Genomic DNA, 17627 nt, shown 5'->3' with positions numbered 1-17627 from the left:
GATATTCGTTTTTCCTTCCTTATATATCCTGTGATGTTAGATAAAAAATAAATTCACTTTTTCCTTGTTTACTTAAAAAAAAAAAAGAAAAATAATTTTTTTTTCGTTCTCTTTTTTTTCAAATTTTTTTCTTCCTTATTTTTAGTATACTAGATGAAGAAAAAACAAAAAATTAATTATTTACTTGAGGGATTTTCCATATTATTATTTACCTTAATCCAGCATAGACAAGGTAAAATAAATTTCATCCTTAAACTTCATTAGAAAGTGAATTTTTTTTTCTGTCTTGTTTGTATTTTTAATTTTCCAATTTTAAACGATGAGGTCGACTAATGGCGAACAAGTAACTTTTTTCAAAAGTATGCAGACGTGGGGTTAATTTACACGGGTGATCAATATGAAAAAAATACAAATACAATAGAAAAACGTTCATGGAAATGTATGCGGAGAAGAAAATTAGTTTACTTTTGCGTAATTGAGGATAAAAGAGAAAAAAATGAATCTACTCCGGAATATTATTTGGTATTATAGAACTAATTTATTATTAATTTAATATTGCGGTGAACTCCTTCCATTGAACACCTTTTCTGAGTAAATGATATAGTATTAAGAGAATTTATACGAACTATTGCTAGCAGGATTGCATGTAGCATGATTGTGTTGAACTATATAAAAAATTTCGAGATCCTATTGAGCAACATTATACACAGAAATTTTAGATCAATAAACAGAATAAAAAAATTAACTGTTCGATCTATTATAGTTGTATCTAGTTCGATCTATCAAATAAAGCGTTTGAATAATTATTTCGTATTTTAAAAATATTTCTTAAAATGCTGTCTAGTTTATCTGATTTAGTATTGTCTAAATATTTTAGTACTTACTTCTATTTCCAGTTTTTACAATTGGACTTTTACAATTTTTTACAGAATAATTTAAGTCCAATGCCGAAGAAGAACCTGCAAATTGATTACTAATACAAAGTCAATTTTAATTCAAACATCATTTGATGGAACTAAAATATTTTTTTCTTAGTCACTTATTTATTTAACATGATTTGTATTCACTATCAAACTTATCCCAATCCTAAGTGCTTTAATTTGGTTAAGAATATTTTAATAGTCGCAAACAAGCGAAACTAAGCCAAAACAAAATTCTGAAGCTCAACGCATGGAAAATAGAGAAAAGTACGTACGCAAATAACTTCAATCAATATTCTTACAAATTTAGATCAGAGATAACATTTTATTGAAGTCAATTAAGTCGGAATGAAGATAATTCTTACTAGAAATAGTCCATTTACTTCGCCTTAATTTAGCATGTGAAGTTTAATGTAATCACGGCATATCCCTAAAAATATTGCAAAAGTCGAAAAAATACTCTTAAAATTTTGTATTGGCGCGAGGCTAGATTGCGTGATATAACTTCTATCGCGGTATATAGGTCATTAAAGCAAAAAAATTTCAATCCGACGAAATAGTTATTTTTCTAGTTACAAGCATATCTTGGTGTAATATCCCAAATAATTAATCGCACATAAAATTGTCAACTAAACGGGGGACAACAAAATAACAACTCTCCCCATTCAAATTCGGCATCAAAATATTCAGAGTAAAGTAAACTTATTTATATGTACATATATATATCCTTATACTTCTAACCGAAATACAAACATATATCCTATATAGAGTGTATGTGAATATGAAGTACTTGCAAGCATAAAGCTAAGCAATACATACACATATATATTCTAAAACAATAACGCCAATCGCATAAAATGCAATGGGTGACATTTGGAGAGCAAAATAGAATAAAAAAGTAAAAAACTCTTCCAAAAGACTGATGCTCTCGTAAATTAAAACTAATTTTGTCATCAAATTTTTTTTTCCTTAAAGCACTTAGGCCAGTAAATGCGTATTATTAAGAGAAATAATTTAAATAATCTAGACTTTTTGATTTTGAATGTTATTATAAATTTTATTGAAAGTGACAAAATTTAAATACAAAATGAATGTCATCGTAGTCTGGAATTCTTGCAACGTCATAATATAGATGTACGTTGAAAATTTATTTATATGCATACGAATTAAAAAGCAAAAAAAAATGTTTATTTATATGATTTCTGAGTTGCATTAGAACACTAATGGTATAACTGAATTATTTATTGATTTATAATGTTGAATATGTTGAATATTTTGATATGAAAGACTAAGCATATTTACCAATCGATCTACAAATTATATTATTATAATATCTACAAAGCATATTCAAAATTACATACAGATGGCTTTTTCAAAAATAAAACGTAGGATTTGTTTCACTAATTGTCCTGTCAACAAAACCAAGGAACTTGTAAATCCTTTTGCCAAGGCCGGACTTAATATAAGCAAAATTTTTTGAAAAAAAAAAATGGATACCGCGTCTTTTTTATAATGCGCTAAACAGAATCAAGCACTGGTGCAAAAAAATATTTTCTTTTTGCAATACTCTAAGATGAATTACCTTAGATTATAGTTTTCTACAATGCAAAGGTATCGTTAAGTTCTTCTTTTCAGATAGAAACTCAAAAGTCTCAAACCTCATTTGAGACGTCACACCATTACGGTGAAAGTACTTAGATATTTGCTGTTTTCAGCTGTAAAGAGGTATGACAAACATTGACTTGTATAAAAGTGAGGATAACTCAATGCTAGTTCGCCAAAAGGAACAATTTTGCTTCATCTTCTTTTATCAAAATTTATGTATTTTTGTTTTTTTGCCTTTATTATAATTTTTATAACATTTTAAAAATAACAACAAATTTCGAAGCGTTATTCCTGTATTGACTATTCATTTTTAAATATTCAAACATAACTGAGAAAACAAAAGCTGCTAAATGAACAAAACTATAAAACTATAAATTTTCCTTTTAAATGGTAAGAAACATCGTTACTTCAATTAACTAATATTTGCAGCATCTTTCTACAACCCTTACGATGGACGAGACTAACTGCAATTTCAGTTATTTATTTATATATTTTATACTTTATTTATTATATATACGTATATGAATGTATAAATATATAGATTTATGTTATGCTATAATGTATTGCATGCGTTTAATGTCCCCCTTAGGAATACAATATTTCTGTTTTAAAATTTTCTGTCTGTTGAACTATATATACATATGTAGGTGTACATACAATATATGCATATATTCATACCACATTATACTCCTTCGTATTTGTGATATACAGTTTCTATAAATTTATAAATTAAAAATAAAAATATATAACTGTAAAGGACACAAAATGGTCACAAAATGAAATCATTTAGTAATGGCGAATAAAATAAACTGAAATACAAAAACAAAAACATAAATAAATAAATAAATAAATAAAATCAACATTCTTCAAATACTCAAGAGGAATACAAATGAAATTTAATTGGTATCATTTCACAGGATATTGCTAAAAAATTTTTATGTGCAATCATGCAATTGTAATAGTCGATATAGGCAAGAAGAAAGGGGAACACCTACAATCAAATTCGAAATTAAAAAGAATTCGAGTAAAAATAATGGTAATAACACAAAATTAATCAGAAAAATTCACTTTTGAACAAAAATTTATTGTAATAAATCTTGAAATGCAATGAATATAAACTTTGTTGAAATTTTCAAAAAAAAAAATTATTTTTCTCCTTAGTAATATGGAAATAATTTGTATAAGACCAAAATTACCCTATTGAAAAATTTAAAATTTTACTTCATTGATTCTAATTCAGCCACAAACCTCCAGTTTAAAATAAATAGAGATAAAGAGCAAAAATGTGTTTTGCTTTTAAAGCCATTTTATATTTTAGTTTCAATTTAAATAAAATTTTTGACAATCGAACTTACAAGAAAGGCATCCTTGAACAGTTTAAACTATTGTTGAACAGTTGAACAGTTAAAACTATTGAAGAATTTCTGAATTTGGATTTTAAATAAAATTTTTCTCGATACTATTAATCATAAACTATAAAATGAATTAAAAGTAGAAAGAAAAACTTTACATTTCAGTTTGAAATATCATGTCTGATTAGGAATGCTGAATGACTACGTTTACAAATCGAATTTTATGAATCCATTCGACTACTCCAAGCAATATTTGAAGGAATATCTCTCAAACCCAGTGTAAATATGAAAATATCTGACCAGCTTTCGTAATCCAATAGTTTAAATAACCTCACAAAAAACAATTTACTAGTGTTTAATAAGCAGTTTCTTTATGGTGAAGTGATTAATTCTACTTACTAAACGTAAAGAACTAAGTACTTGATAAAATGATTCTTTGGTTAATTGTATGGCTTTGGCTTACTTTTAACGGTAATGACTTATCGTTTGTCGTTTTCAAAGAAATAAAAACCATTTGATTGGAATTCCGCCGTACCGCACGCTAAACGGTCTACTTTGCTAGATATAAAATTCTTTCGTTAGTAACAGATCACTCATTCTAATAGTGGAAATTTTGTTCACTTACACTATAAAATTCGTCAAAGCGTTCTATAAATTGTTTGGCAATTTGGATAAAATAGCTGAGCAATTTCTAAACGCCATTTAAGCAAATGGTATACAGAATTGCAAATCGATATTTCATTTCATTTGTGGTCACATCAATAGTTTGAGATCAAGATATTCTTACTAAAATACTTAATTTTTAGATTATACATACGCAATCGTAACAGGTTCTCTACAATTCTATAAGAAATTGCAAACATCATTAAAAACATAAAAAATTTTAAATAATTTTTAAATTTAACACTATTTAAATATCTAAAATCTATAATAATATAAGAAGATGAGTGGCATGATTAACGCTGAAAAATGGTTCTCATTCTAAAATAATTTTTCATTAAGTAAATAATTTAATATTTATAAAATTAAGTACAGACACAAACGTACACAAACGTCTCTGTGCAGCCACATTTATTATTTACCATTAAACACACATATCAAATATTTAATAGTCTGATCGTATAATTTTTTTTTAATTTTAATTTTTATATTGACTTCATAACAACACACAGTTTTCCTCATTAAGTGCACTAAACTTCTATTAAAGTTAATTAAAAATTTGTAAAATAATTTTAATGAAATAATGCAATTAAATTTCTATTAGAAACTATAATTGTATATTTTGAATATTTAAAGCATTTTATGTCACAAAATATTCAAAAATTTTTAAAATTATTATTTTTTATAAAATTTACCCACAATTATATTATCTTTTCACCTCAACGAATTATTTTTTCACTTAATAATTTTAGTAAATTTCTTTTTTTTTTGAAAACTCATCAACGTTATTTTCATTAATTTACATTTTAAATAATTTATTTTCCACTCATCTAAATTTTTAAAATTCCAAAATATGATAATTTTAAAATGTGGTTATAATAATTTTTCTCCACATTTGAAATTACCACCTTCCATATTTCTGTCTTTTGCACAAAAAGTTCATATGACAGGTTTTTAAACCACATACCCACAAATTCAAAACAATTTTATGTCACCTCACCGCCTGCTTTTTTTCCTACAATATAATTTCTCTTGTTCCTTTTTCTTCTTTTCATTTTTTTTGTGCATTTTCAATTAAATATTTTTTGTAGGTCCTTCCAATTTATTCAACAACATGTGCCTTTTATTTTGCAAAAAGAAAAATTACCTGAAATAAAACATTAACTGTGAAATTTGTGTTCGAAATTCGTGTATCACTGAAGGGGAAAGCGTAACAGTCGCATTTTTTTTCCATTTCAATAAAAATAAAATATAGGCACATTTTTAATTTTAATTTTTTCATTTAAGGGATGTTTTAAAATTCGTATAAAAAATATAATTTTTAATGAAAGGTGTATGCAATTTGAATTCGCAAGATTGTAAAGCATGAATTATTATCAATTAAAATATTGCTACGCATTTTGAATTCGAATCAAAACAATATTGGCGTAAGGACGGCAATTTTGATAATTACAAGTATTATTTATAGCTGAGTAAGACAGTTGGTTCATTAGCAAGTACAAGAACCTCCAAATTTCGAATAGCATACGGCTTACTTAAAGATCAGAACTATAAATAAAATATTTTTCTATCATACCAAAAATCATATATCAAGCCATAAATATTGGTCGGTGAGATTTCGACCAGCATTGCATACCTAAAAGTCAGAACTAATTAGAAAATATTAGTGAGTAAAAAAAAATTGTTTTTGATTTCCTATTATCGTTGATTAAGAATGTTTATGTTCTCTTATATATGTGTGCAGTTAATACATATATAAATAAACACAAATTTTAAGTTATTTAGGTATTCAAATTATTGTAGTATGATTTTTATTGGAAACCTCAGTTTAAAATATCCAAATAATGCATTCATTTATATTATTTGTTGTGCAAAAATTTAAAAAGATTTGTAAATGTAAATCAAAAGCTGCGGTTTCCCACAGTTTCCGTGAAAATAATAGCAAATAAATTATATAAAACGTTTTAAAGTTAACTATTTTATAATAATTTTGGTTTTTCACTATTTTTACAATTTATTTAAAAAAAAATAACAAAGATCAAAATCAATATTCGTGCTAGCTTAGAGAATTTCTTTAGCCCCAGATAATTCTGTAAAATTACAAGAGTTATACCTTACGTAATATGTTGCAAGACAATATCATCTATTTTACCTACATAGATGGGCCTTATTGTTAGAAAACTATAGGTAATTTTTAAAACTTAAATGAAAATTGAGCAAAATTAAAGTTGAAATGAATTTGTCAATTCAGCTTCAAGTAGCTCGTCTGTGAAATTTGAGAATGTATTGTGTTAAATGTAAAACTCATACACGATGTAAAGTAACACTTGTTATAGGACTTCCAAAAAGGTTCTGCATTTTTCTAACTTCATTATAATTATAATCTTTACAAATTTAAATTAAAATACTCGCATAGAGTATGCTACTTGTATAAAGTATATATGATAGAGCATGTTTCCCATATGTATCTTATGAAGAACATAAGTAATTTCTCTCATTGCGAGTTTCAGAAAAAAATTTTGAAATCTCTTAATTAATCAGCAAAAATGTTATTAAATTATTCATGAAAATCACTGATTTTAAAATAAATTATTTTTGAAATTAAAAAAATAAATTCAGTCTGTTTTTTAATTAAAACTCATTAAATTTAATTTAACCTATGCATATTTTTATTTTATAAATCTACACAATTTTGTTTTTCTAGTTTAATTTCACTACAAACATTCTCCATTTTTCTAAATTTCTATTTATTCCTGAATATTCACAATTCGTTACTGCATTCACACATCGAAAACATTTTTTAGCCCATTTCCAAAAAATTAAGTTGAAAATATCTTTTTACACCTTTTCTTTTGCCCGTTCACAAAATCTGTGTCTTTGCATAAATTTTAAATAAGAAAGCGAAATTCGAAGCACAAATATAGATACTGAAGAGAAACTTATTTCTATCAGATGAAACTTTTTGCTCTCACTCTGCCTTGGTAATTATGAAATTTTCGATTTACAAAGCTTATGTATTTTTTGTTATTGTCCAATGTCCTTTGTTTCTTATATTTTAGCAATAGAATACAAAGCTTATGTATTTTTTGTTATTGTCCAATGTCCTTTGTTTCTTATATTTTAGCAATAGAATTAAAATAATATAGTTTTAGTAATACTCGTATAGGTACCATATACGGCGTAAAAATAAATTTTGGCAATTTCTAATTTTATATTTTTATAGTAGTTGAGTATACTATACGCAGTCGAATAAAATGTGAGAAGACAAACAAGGTTGTATTATAAATTTTATAATAATTTAAACTGGTGGAAGGATCATGAAGGAGCTTTTTTCCCCAAAAAACTTTAAGAAGAGAGATTTTTGAAAATAGATTTCGACAGGCCCAAAACAGGAAAAATATATTGAGGGATTTGTAAAAAACATTATCGAATATTGTAACTTGGCACAATGATCTTTAATGATGAAAATGGCCTCATTCTTATGAAACTTTACAAAGTTTGCTTGGCAACGTGCGTCGGTTCAATTTCCGAAAAATTTCGAAAAGAGCTTATAGTTTATTCTTTAACCAATTTTTAAATTGAAATGTGCTTCTTTAAAAACTATTCATTTGCGTAACATATTTTTATTAATATTTAAAAGGAAATTTTTTTTTTCGACAATCAATGTCAAAAGCACTCTAATTTTATATAGAAAACATGCCTTAATATAATACTATTCTACAATATTAGATTTAAAATACATTGTGTATTTGTATGTGTATATTATACGCTCGTACGCAATTATTTATTTCTCTTGTCAAAATGTCACTTAAAGTTTTTATATAAAATTATTTATTTTTGTTTTCATAATTATGTAAAATCGTTTAACGTTTCTCAAAAAGAAAAATGGAATAAAATCTTAACTCGAGGAATGTTTGTATCGTGTACTTGTATATGTATATAATACGTATTTATGTATGTAGATACGAAAAAGTACTCGCGATTCACGTGAATTTACCCTTTGATTTAATACAAAGTTATTTGCATTACTCGATATTTTAGGTAGAACGCGAAATCTAGTACGTAGTTATTTTATTTGTGGAAACACCAATAAAAAGACAGATTTCATATTGCAACTTACAATTGTTTTACGAAAACCTTCAAGATATATTTGGGTATAACACTAATTTGAGCAGTGTTTAGATATAATAATAGTTCTATATTTTGCATTGAGTTTTTCGTTTTTAGTATTTTTAGTACGTTAACAATCAAAGAATGCATTAAATAATCTTTGATTTTCAATTTTGTAATTGAATTCAAATTTGTAAATAGAAAAAAATTTTACACGACGCGACGTGCGTTGTGATGCAATCCTGTTTAATATCAAACCTTCAGACAGTAACATAACAATCTAAATGTTTAATGTTTCGAATTGTAACACTTTCAACTAGAAGAATCTATAAGAACGATTAACGTAATACATAAATTATTTCTCAAAATTTAGCATAAAACTGCATTGTATTTCGCTTAATCCGGCCAAATATAACACAAAACTTAATGAAAATTAAACTAATTTTGGATGGCGTTAATGAAACTCTTTTTGGATGCCCAAAAGCTGTATATTTTGTTACTATGACAAAAGTAGTCAACAATAATTGATTTCAATAATAAATGGTCAGTCAACGCTTGGATAATACTTAGTATAGTATACAGTAATGTTACATCCTTTAAGCAAAACCATCGTACATACATATATAATATGTTTAGATCTCTCGTTTATAAAGAATCAAGTTAAAATTCTTTATATTCCAGTTTTTAAGAAACAAGAGAATTTCCATATCTAATGAATTACTGCTGTTCTAAACAATTTATAAGTTCTAAACAATAACAGCAATTATGTAATGAAAAACTCCTTTAAAATAGTAATGGTTTTAAAGTTAGACACTTTCTTTTCATAATGTCAATTAACTATGGTTAAAACAGCAATGTAAGGAAAGATAAAATCGTAAGTGTCTAAATATACAATAAAATTATTTTCGTTATATTTACCTAAAACTAAAATAAATTAAAAAATAATATCTGTAGCTATTGAATGAAATTCAAAAAGTTTATTTTTTATTCAAACTTAGTGTTTTTTGACATAAATGACATTTAGTTACTTAGATATGACAACCAGGTAAAATTTCTTTGCAATAAAACTTATTTTTTCTCACTTTTTCAATAAGAAACAAGAAGAATTTTCACAATTTAATTCTTACATTACTCTTATCATAAATAGTGTAGTACTTTAAAATGACAAACGCGTATACACATATTACATACATATATACGAACATAATATTAAAATATATAAAATATAATTTTCTACTACTCAAGAAAAGACAAAAATTTGAATACATATATATTTCATTTCATACGTACAAATTTGTTCATTCCCTTCCACAAAATTTAGCCCAAGTAAAAGAGAGATTTTTAATCTAATCTTAACTTTGTGTGCGTATATTCGAAAATTCGGCTCCCTATACGAGAAATTTAAATAATTTCGTATATAAGAATGAAAATTATATTTAGGGTAATCGTCAAAATAGGGATGGGTTCTCCTTATCTGTAGTTTGTGCTTTTAAAAAGTTGCCGCCTCCGCAGTCAGTATCAGAACTAAATCTAGTATCAGTCAACATTGCACTTGAAATTATTAAGAGAGATAAAATTAAACATTTCCTGTAGGTGTAACTTGCCATGATCATAACGTGCATATTGTTTAAGAATTATGTCTTACCGTTTTCAATATTTTCAACTCTTTTCATTACAATTAGGATATCAAAACTCCAAATTTATAATTTAAATTGATATATTAATAAATAATTTGAATGGAGTCTATTCAACTATAAAGTCGGGTATTGTAAAATCCGAAATCAATTATAATCATATCAGAACCACGATACAATTTTTAAATGTCACGTAAGAGCAAATATCTCTGGAATACTAAATGTCATCAAAAAATAAAATATCGTATACCCTGGTCTTGTACTTTGCCATTACGAATATTGCCCTAGAAGCACTTTATAATGTATAAAATTCTTTTCATATATATAACCGTATTTATAACTATTATCTACCAACTCGGATAGTATTTACAAAATAGACAACCCAAATATTATAAGGAATAATCAGGAAACAACTTGCTTCCTTATTATTTTATAATTTTTCAATCAAAAGTATCTTCTTAAAATTTCCACAACTATGTTTGTATTTTAAATGAACATTTTACATCTACATATTTTAATTTTATAATCTAGAACAGTTAAGGCATATACAAAATAAAATATCGTTTCTTAAGTACGATATAAAAATATTTACATGAAAAATAAGAACAAGAAAAAAAAATTTATTTAGTTTTAAGTTGACATGATTTCCGAGTGTTACAATATTATGCAAAATTTATTGAATAAAGTGAAGCTATAATATATACAAAGGTATTCAATAACATAAATGGATACACATACTATACGTAAATCTATATATATATATAATAACTATACATATGCATCGATAAAATACCCATAACAGCAAAAGCCTTTAGCATTACCATGAATTCTTAAAAGACATTGATATCGCATAATCTTAAAAATCGAAAATTTTTAAATATTTAAGAGTGTGTATGGTATGTTTTAGTATTTTAAAGGCTTAAGAAGATAATCAAGATAACTCATATACAATGTAATATACTTAAACCTCGGCACATAAACCATAATTGCTTTTACATAAAGCACTTTTATGTGGGAAAATTGCTTTTTTTTATACTCCAGATTTTTTTATAATTCCTTTAGAAATTATTTTGGCATTATAATGAAATTGACATTTTCTTTCTTATTTTAGATGCACATACACAAATCATTTTGTATACATAATAACAAGAATGTTATAAAATACCGTTGTTTAGAAAGCTTATAAAATTTTCGATCTTTAATTATATTGATTTTTAAAGGATTCACAAAAATAAATAAATCCAAAAACTTTCTTGGTTCAAAAACTATTAGCGTTATTACAAAAAATTGAAATATATAGCATATATGCAGTTAAAATTAACCGTTATCTAAAACCAGTTATTTTTCAAATTTTAATATTTTGTGCTAGACCAGAGATTCCCAAACTTTTTCTTCTCGTAGACCTCTTGTTGTGTTTTTCAATTTTTGATAGACCCCATGCTACTTTCTTTAATAGATTTAAATTTTTAACAGCACCAAGGTACACCTATGATGTGAGAAAGTTAAATAAAAAACTTATTTAGTTAAATTCATATGTTTTCGTAATGCACCCCTGGGGGTCTATATATAGTATAGACCACTTTGGGAATTACTGTGCTACACGGTAGGAATCTAAATATTAACCAGCTTTTAGAAACTAACAAATAGATAATTTCGTTAAAACAAAATTATTTATTTTAACTCACTTAACTGTCGAAACGAACCATTATTTTGACGGTTTTTAAATTTTTTTCATACTCATCCTGAATATATGCAATTATTAAATATCTTTCAATGTATAAAGAAAAGTAATTTAAATAATGTATTTGATTGTTTTAAAACGCAATTTTCACTTTTTTAAGTTAAAAGTGCTACCTTGCAAACCATTGGTTTAATTCAACTTTTTACTTAACAAAAGTTTCTGCCAATGTAAAAATTCGAACAAAATCCAAGGATAGATTTCGAAAATTTCGTAGCTTTTCCACAAAATTCGTCTCGAATTTTGCTATCAAATTTTGATAGCAAAATTTTTTGCTGGTTGTGGAATAAGAGACCGTACAAGATCAATAGATTGATAGTGGAATCTAACCTTCCTTTCCTCTATTAATATTCCTTATTTTAAATACAAAAATTTTATAATTTGGAAACTATTTGATTTTGACTATCTATTATTTTAGTAAAATATATAGGTTTAGTGATAATTTGACATGGGACTTCTAGAACAGATTCCTAGAAGACGAATATTACAATATTTTATGAGTGAAGTTTGAAAGTGAAATAAAATTATTGTTTCTTATTAAAAATTGAAATTACTTAGAAATTGATGCTTCTTTTATTTCGATTGCGTTCTTTTAACATGTTATAATTTGTAGCAAAGTGTCCAATAAATATTTTCCGTCTATCATTAATTTCATTTATCATTAAAACAAATAACATATTGCCAAAAACGAGGGAGTAAATTTTTTGAAATTTTCCTATATGCATTTTAGCTAGTAGTAAATTTTGTTATTTCTGTGCTTCTGAAACTTGGCAGTCATTTGTCCAATTATAGGTTAAATATATTTCTGAAGTTTTAGAAGAATTGCTTGACAGGTTCGGGTACCTGCCATACAACTCCAGAAGCTAATTTTAAATATTTGGAAAAATAATAAAGTCAGATTCATGAAACTTGGTAGTTATGTGTCCGATTGTAGATCAGATATATTTGTGAAGTTTTAGTGGAATTGCTTAACAGGTTCGGGTACTTGCCATACAACTCCAAAAGCTTATTTTAAATATTTGGAAAAATTATAAAGTCAGATTCATGAAACTTGGGAGTCGGATGTCCAATTATAGGTCAGACATATCCGTGAAGTTTCTATAGAATGACTTCACGGGTTCGAGTAATTCCTACACAATAACGAAAGGTGCAGGGTATAATTCAATCGGTTTATACCGACTGAAACGTTTTTACTTGTTTTCATTCACCTTTCTTAAATAATTGTACACTTTAGGAGAATGAAATACACTGCTTCATATTATGACTTTATTGAACTCGTAAACTATCATATCAACCTTAACAACATTTAACAAATCATTTTTATTTAGGAATGTACGTTAGGTCTGGAAATAATAATAATTTAAAGTTACGGACCCCCAAGCAATTATGGGCCACCAGGATCGCGGAGTTTAACGTTTAACTCTTGAATATATCTTTAATATATCTTTACGGAGTTTAACTCTTGAATATATCTTTTGCAAATAGAAATGAAATCTTGTTTCATATCGACCATTTTCTATGGATGGTTGCTATTAGAAAACAGAATTGAAAATAGTGTCAGAAACGTCGCGATAAAATTTACATGAGATAATAGTTAACAGGTAAATGGCAACAATTGCTTTATCAATTCAAATAAAAATTAGATGAAAATTTGTAATTAATAGTTGTAAATTTTGTAATTAAAAGCTTTAAAAATTATTTATTTAGAAGTAAGAATGCCAAATCACAGATGTATCTAGAACTGTTATAAGTACTGTTCTAAGTCTATGTACTGTCGTCCAAACTTTTTAAATTTGTGAAAGACAATCTTGTGTTTGGTTTAATTCTTGAAAACTGGCATATTTTGAGAAGTTATACGGAATAATTATCTTCTTTCACGTTCTTTCCCCCTTAAAGTAATTTAAAATTTGAAATTTTAGTTCCTTATTTAAAAAATATAATTTAAAATATTTTAATTTAATAAAAATTTATTTAACTAAATTTTGTTTTTTAATTTCAGAGAGATCATATCCTACTAGAACCAACAAGAGAAGATGTTGTCAGCTGTGTATCAAAAGGAAAAAGTCAAGTAAGTTCATAAAAACTAATTTTATTTTTGCAAAAATCACAATTTTTATTTCTTAAAGACTTTCTATCTTAGCCCATACTAAAAATTAATTTTCAATGTAAAAATTTTGTTTTTAACGAAAAAACCTGCAGTTGCAAAGTTAAAGAAAAATTTCTTCTTATCACTTGTAATACACAAAAGTTTCCTCCTATTTATTATGATTTTGCAAACGCGCAAGTGTTTCGGAACTACATAACTTCTCTTATTTGAATAGCATTGTATCACACTATAATTAAAGGCCTACCAAGTTGATAATGAATATTTGATTAAATTGGTGGGATCCTATCCACAAGGAACTCAAATTGAAATGGAATTTACCGTGAAAGAATACACTCGCATATGCGGGATGTCAGATCTCAATAAGAAAATTAAAAAAATGTTAAGATGAATACTAGTATAAGTATAGAAACGATTTAAAATTTGGGATATTTTTAAAGCAGATTATTGTCTAGAAGATATTTTGGGACCAGAAGAAGCGCAGGATGAGGATATTTAATTAAATAAAATTAAACATGGTCACACATGATTCCAAGTATTGATTCGCATGATTGATTTTTGGAAGTCATTCCTCTGTTGAGTATTTCTCCCCTTAAAAATGTGTTTTAAAAAAATGTATGAATGCTATATCTTAACATAATATTTTTATTTTAAATATAATTTATAAAAATTAAAATTTAAAAATAGTAATGCAAATTTATAAGTTTACAATCTCAAGAGAGTTGCCTCAAAAGTATTAGTTTAAGTCTCGATCATTTTGATTTCAGCAATAGTAAAGATTTTTAATATTCTAACAAGTTTAAAAAATTATCATATTCTGCTCAATACTTTTTTAATCCACAAAATAATTCGGTAAAAGAAATTTGGTGCCATCTAGTCTGAAATCCTATTAAAAATAGTATGAAAGTCTGATTTTATCATACAAATACAAACTCTATAACCATAATATTAAAAATGTGTGCTAGTGTTTGCATATACAGATAATTCCTTCGTCTGCTTTACAATGATTCTTTTGATTCTATTGTGTATTCTTAAAATATCAATTATATTTAAAAAATTTTCCTATATTTGAATTCAAAAAAGAAAAAAAAACTTTTAAAATTCAATTCATTCAAGTGTAAACTTCATTTCAAATCGAGGTTAAAGGAATATCGTGTGAATGTTAAAGGAAAAAATTTTAAAATTTGAAAAGAAAAGAGAAATCAAATAAACTCGAATCAAACCAAAAATGGTTTGTAAAGTAGCAAATTTACTAAAATTTTTACATAATTATAGGAGAAGACGAAAATAAAAGAAATTAAAATTGTGGCAAATTGATAGGTTAATTCAGTTAATTGGGTCATTTAATTAAAAATTTAATTGTGTTTGATGTGTGATTCATTAACAAAAATGAGTTTGTGTTGTTTATTTATTTGACTTGAGAAAGCTTATAGAGTCAACAAAATAAGCGGCTAAAAATTTAATTTAATTAATTCGACACCTTGAGGACCAAGTAAAACTTAAGAAAATATTTTTTTGTCTAGGAACTCCTGAAATCTTAAACTCCTCCAGTTTATCAAGTGACAAAAAAAATGGGTATTGAAAATTTCAAAAGATGGGGAGACAATGTGAACGTTATAAGCACATTTTTGTGTCCAATTTAGATGAAAATTTTCTAGAAATGATTGTTTCTATTTTTATCACTTAAGAAAAAAAAGCAAAATTCCGCTAGAATAAACTCCTAGTCAATTGATAAATTTAGCAGTACGGGCTAAGATAAAAATATTGAGTGACGATGAGAGATTTATTTAACAACAAACGAAAAATTTAGAAAATAAATTCCACCTCCATTTTTACATTATTTAAATACACATAGAGCATTATCATAGCTATAACATTATTTTATAATTTTAATATTAAATCTTTGAATTCTCCAAAGGATTTAACTAAATTTATACACTTAGAAAAAAATTTGTATTTTTGATTTTTTTTCTTTTCTTGTTTTTATGTTTTTTTTTTTTGAAAGTAGATTTATGCGTAATCTCATGTTTAAATCCTACTTTTTTTTTTATTTTATTTTTTGACATTTTTCTCATTATGAAAACTTTTTTTTTTGCTTTTCTTATAGGTTTTCGATTGTAAAAATCATATTCGCGTTATTCAACCAATGGAGGGAGGCAACAGGCTGTATATTTGTGGAACAAACGCTCATAATCCCAAGGATTATGTCATATATGTAAGTAAAATATTGTGGAATTTTCAAAAAATATTTTTTTTTCTTATTTAGCATGATGAAAAATAAGAAGAAAATGAAGGAAAATGAAAATTTAGATAAATATAAAATTTAATTCAATTTAAATGTAAAATTCGTTTTCCTAAAAATTTTTTTCTTTTTTGACAATAATTTCATACCAAGAACATTTTCTTATACAAAAGATACATTTTTTATAATACAATTGTAAAAATAATTTTCAGTGGGTATGATATGCATAGAAGTGTGTAGATGCTAACATTTAACATTTATAAATTCAAAATTTTGAACTTTATTATATTTAATAAATTAAAAAATTTTCTAGAACAACAATTGTGCTCGAAACTAATAAAATAATTTTATTATTATAACCTTAAATAATAAAAAATTATTAAATATTTTTCGCTTTCCTTATGTTGAATAATTGAAAATACTATTCTATTGACTAAATGTATAAAAAAAATTCCGGCAGACATTACAGAATTTTCGATGCTTCTTAACATGATTCACTATGGTTCAAGTTGATTTGATTATTTTAATAATCGGCCAGCTTTATTTTATTACTAACTTTCTTAGCGCTTCTCAATAGTTTCATTATTATTGGACAATAAACGAAAAGCACAAAAACAAAATCTGGGGAATTCTTTGCAAAAAAAAATATATTTATAATTTTCCACAAAGTCAAATACAAACAAAAATTTGTAAAGTTGAACCCCTCAACTTAGTGACACACGTACAAATAAATAATTCTCAAAGTTCAATAAATATATTGAATTACCTCGAAGGTTCATACTAAAAATTATTTTTATAAATAGTAGTCAAACTTGAATAATTTCTGAAATATTTCTAATTTTACGACTACTGTTATAAGTACTCATCCGAATCTGAGTCCTCATAATATAAAACTTTAATACTATGCCTTCAGTCTTTTGGTTGCTTCAATGAAAGCTGAACGAACCGCTGTCTCGCTATTATTTAATCAGTATATTGGTCTGGTTCGGAACGGACAAGAAAGAAAAACAGGATTGATGACCTAAGTGATCTCACGATGCACATGTTCATATTTCAAATCATTATTCTTGAGCGTTACAAATGTAAAAGTAAATTTTTAATACCCTTCTAGAATACGTTCGTTCAGTTATATAGAGACAAATACAAATTTAATGACAGAAACGCGACATGAAAATTAAGAAATTGTAAGGAAAAATTCAAGCAACTTAAATATTATTGTGCAGTTATTAAAGTAAAAATACCAAAAACCTATGTAAAAAACC

General features: G+C 25.8%; 1 protein-coding gene across 1 annotated transcript in view; it reads left to right on the top strand.

Moving 5' to 3' along the window:
- The window catches only part of LOC129610834 (semaphorin-2A), a gene marked incomplete at its 5' end in the record, with an annotated part of 129990 nt that overhangs the window by 89388 nt on the left and 22975 nt on the right, over nucleotides 1–17627 (top strand). The window contains 2 exons of the mRNA XM_055523589.1: nucleotides 14019–14087; nucleotides 16231–16338. Coding sequence (XP_055379564.1) covers nucleotides 14019–14087; nucleotides 16231–16338 — 177 coding nt within the window. The remainder of the gene's footprint in view (nucleotides 1–14018; nucleotides 14088–16230; nucleotides 16339–17627) is intronic.

Source organism: Condylostylus longicornis, unplaced genomic scaffold, assembly GCF_029603195.1.
Source record: "Condylostylus longicornis isolate FDR11 unplaced genomic scaffold, ASM2960319v2 ptg000048l, whole genome shotgun sequence".
NCBI lineage: Eukaryota > Metazoa > Arthropoda > Insecta > Diptera > Dolichopodidae > Condylostylus > Condylostylus longicornis.
Note: the sequence above shows the minus strand (reverse complement) of the source record. Positions and strands in the feature narration are given on the sequence as shown.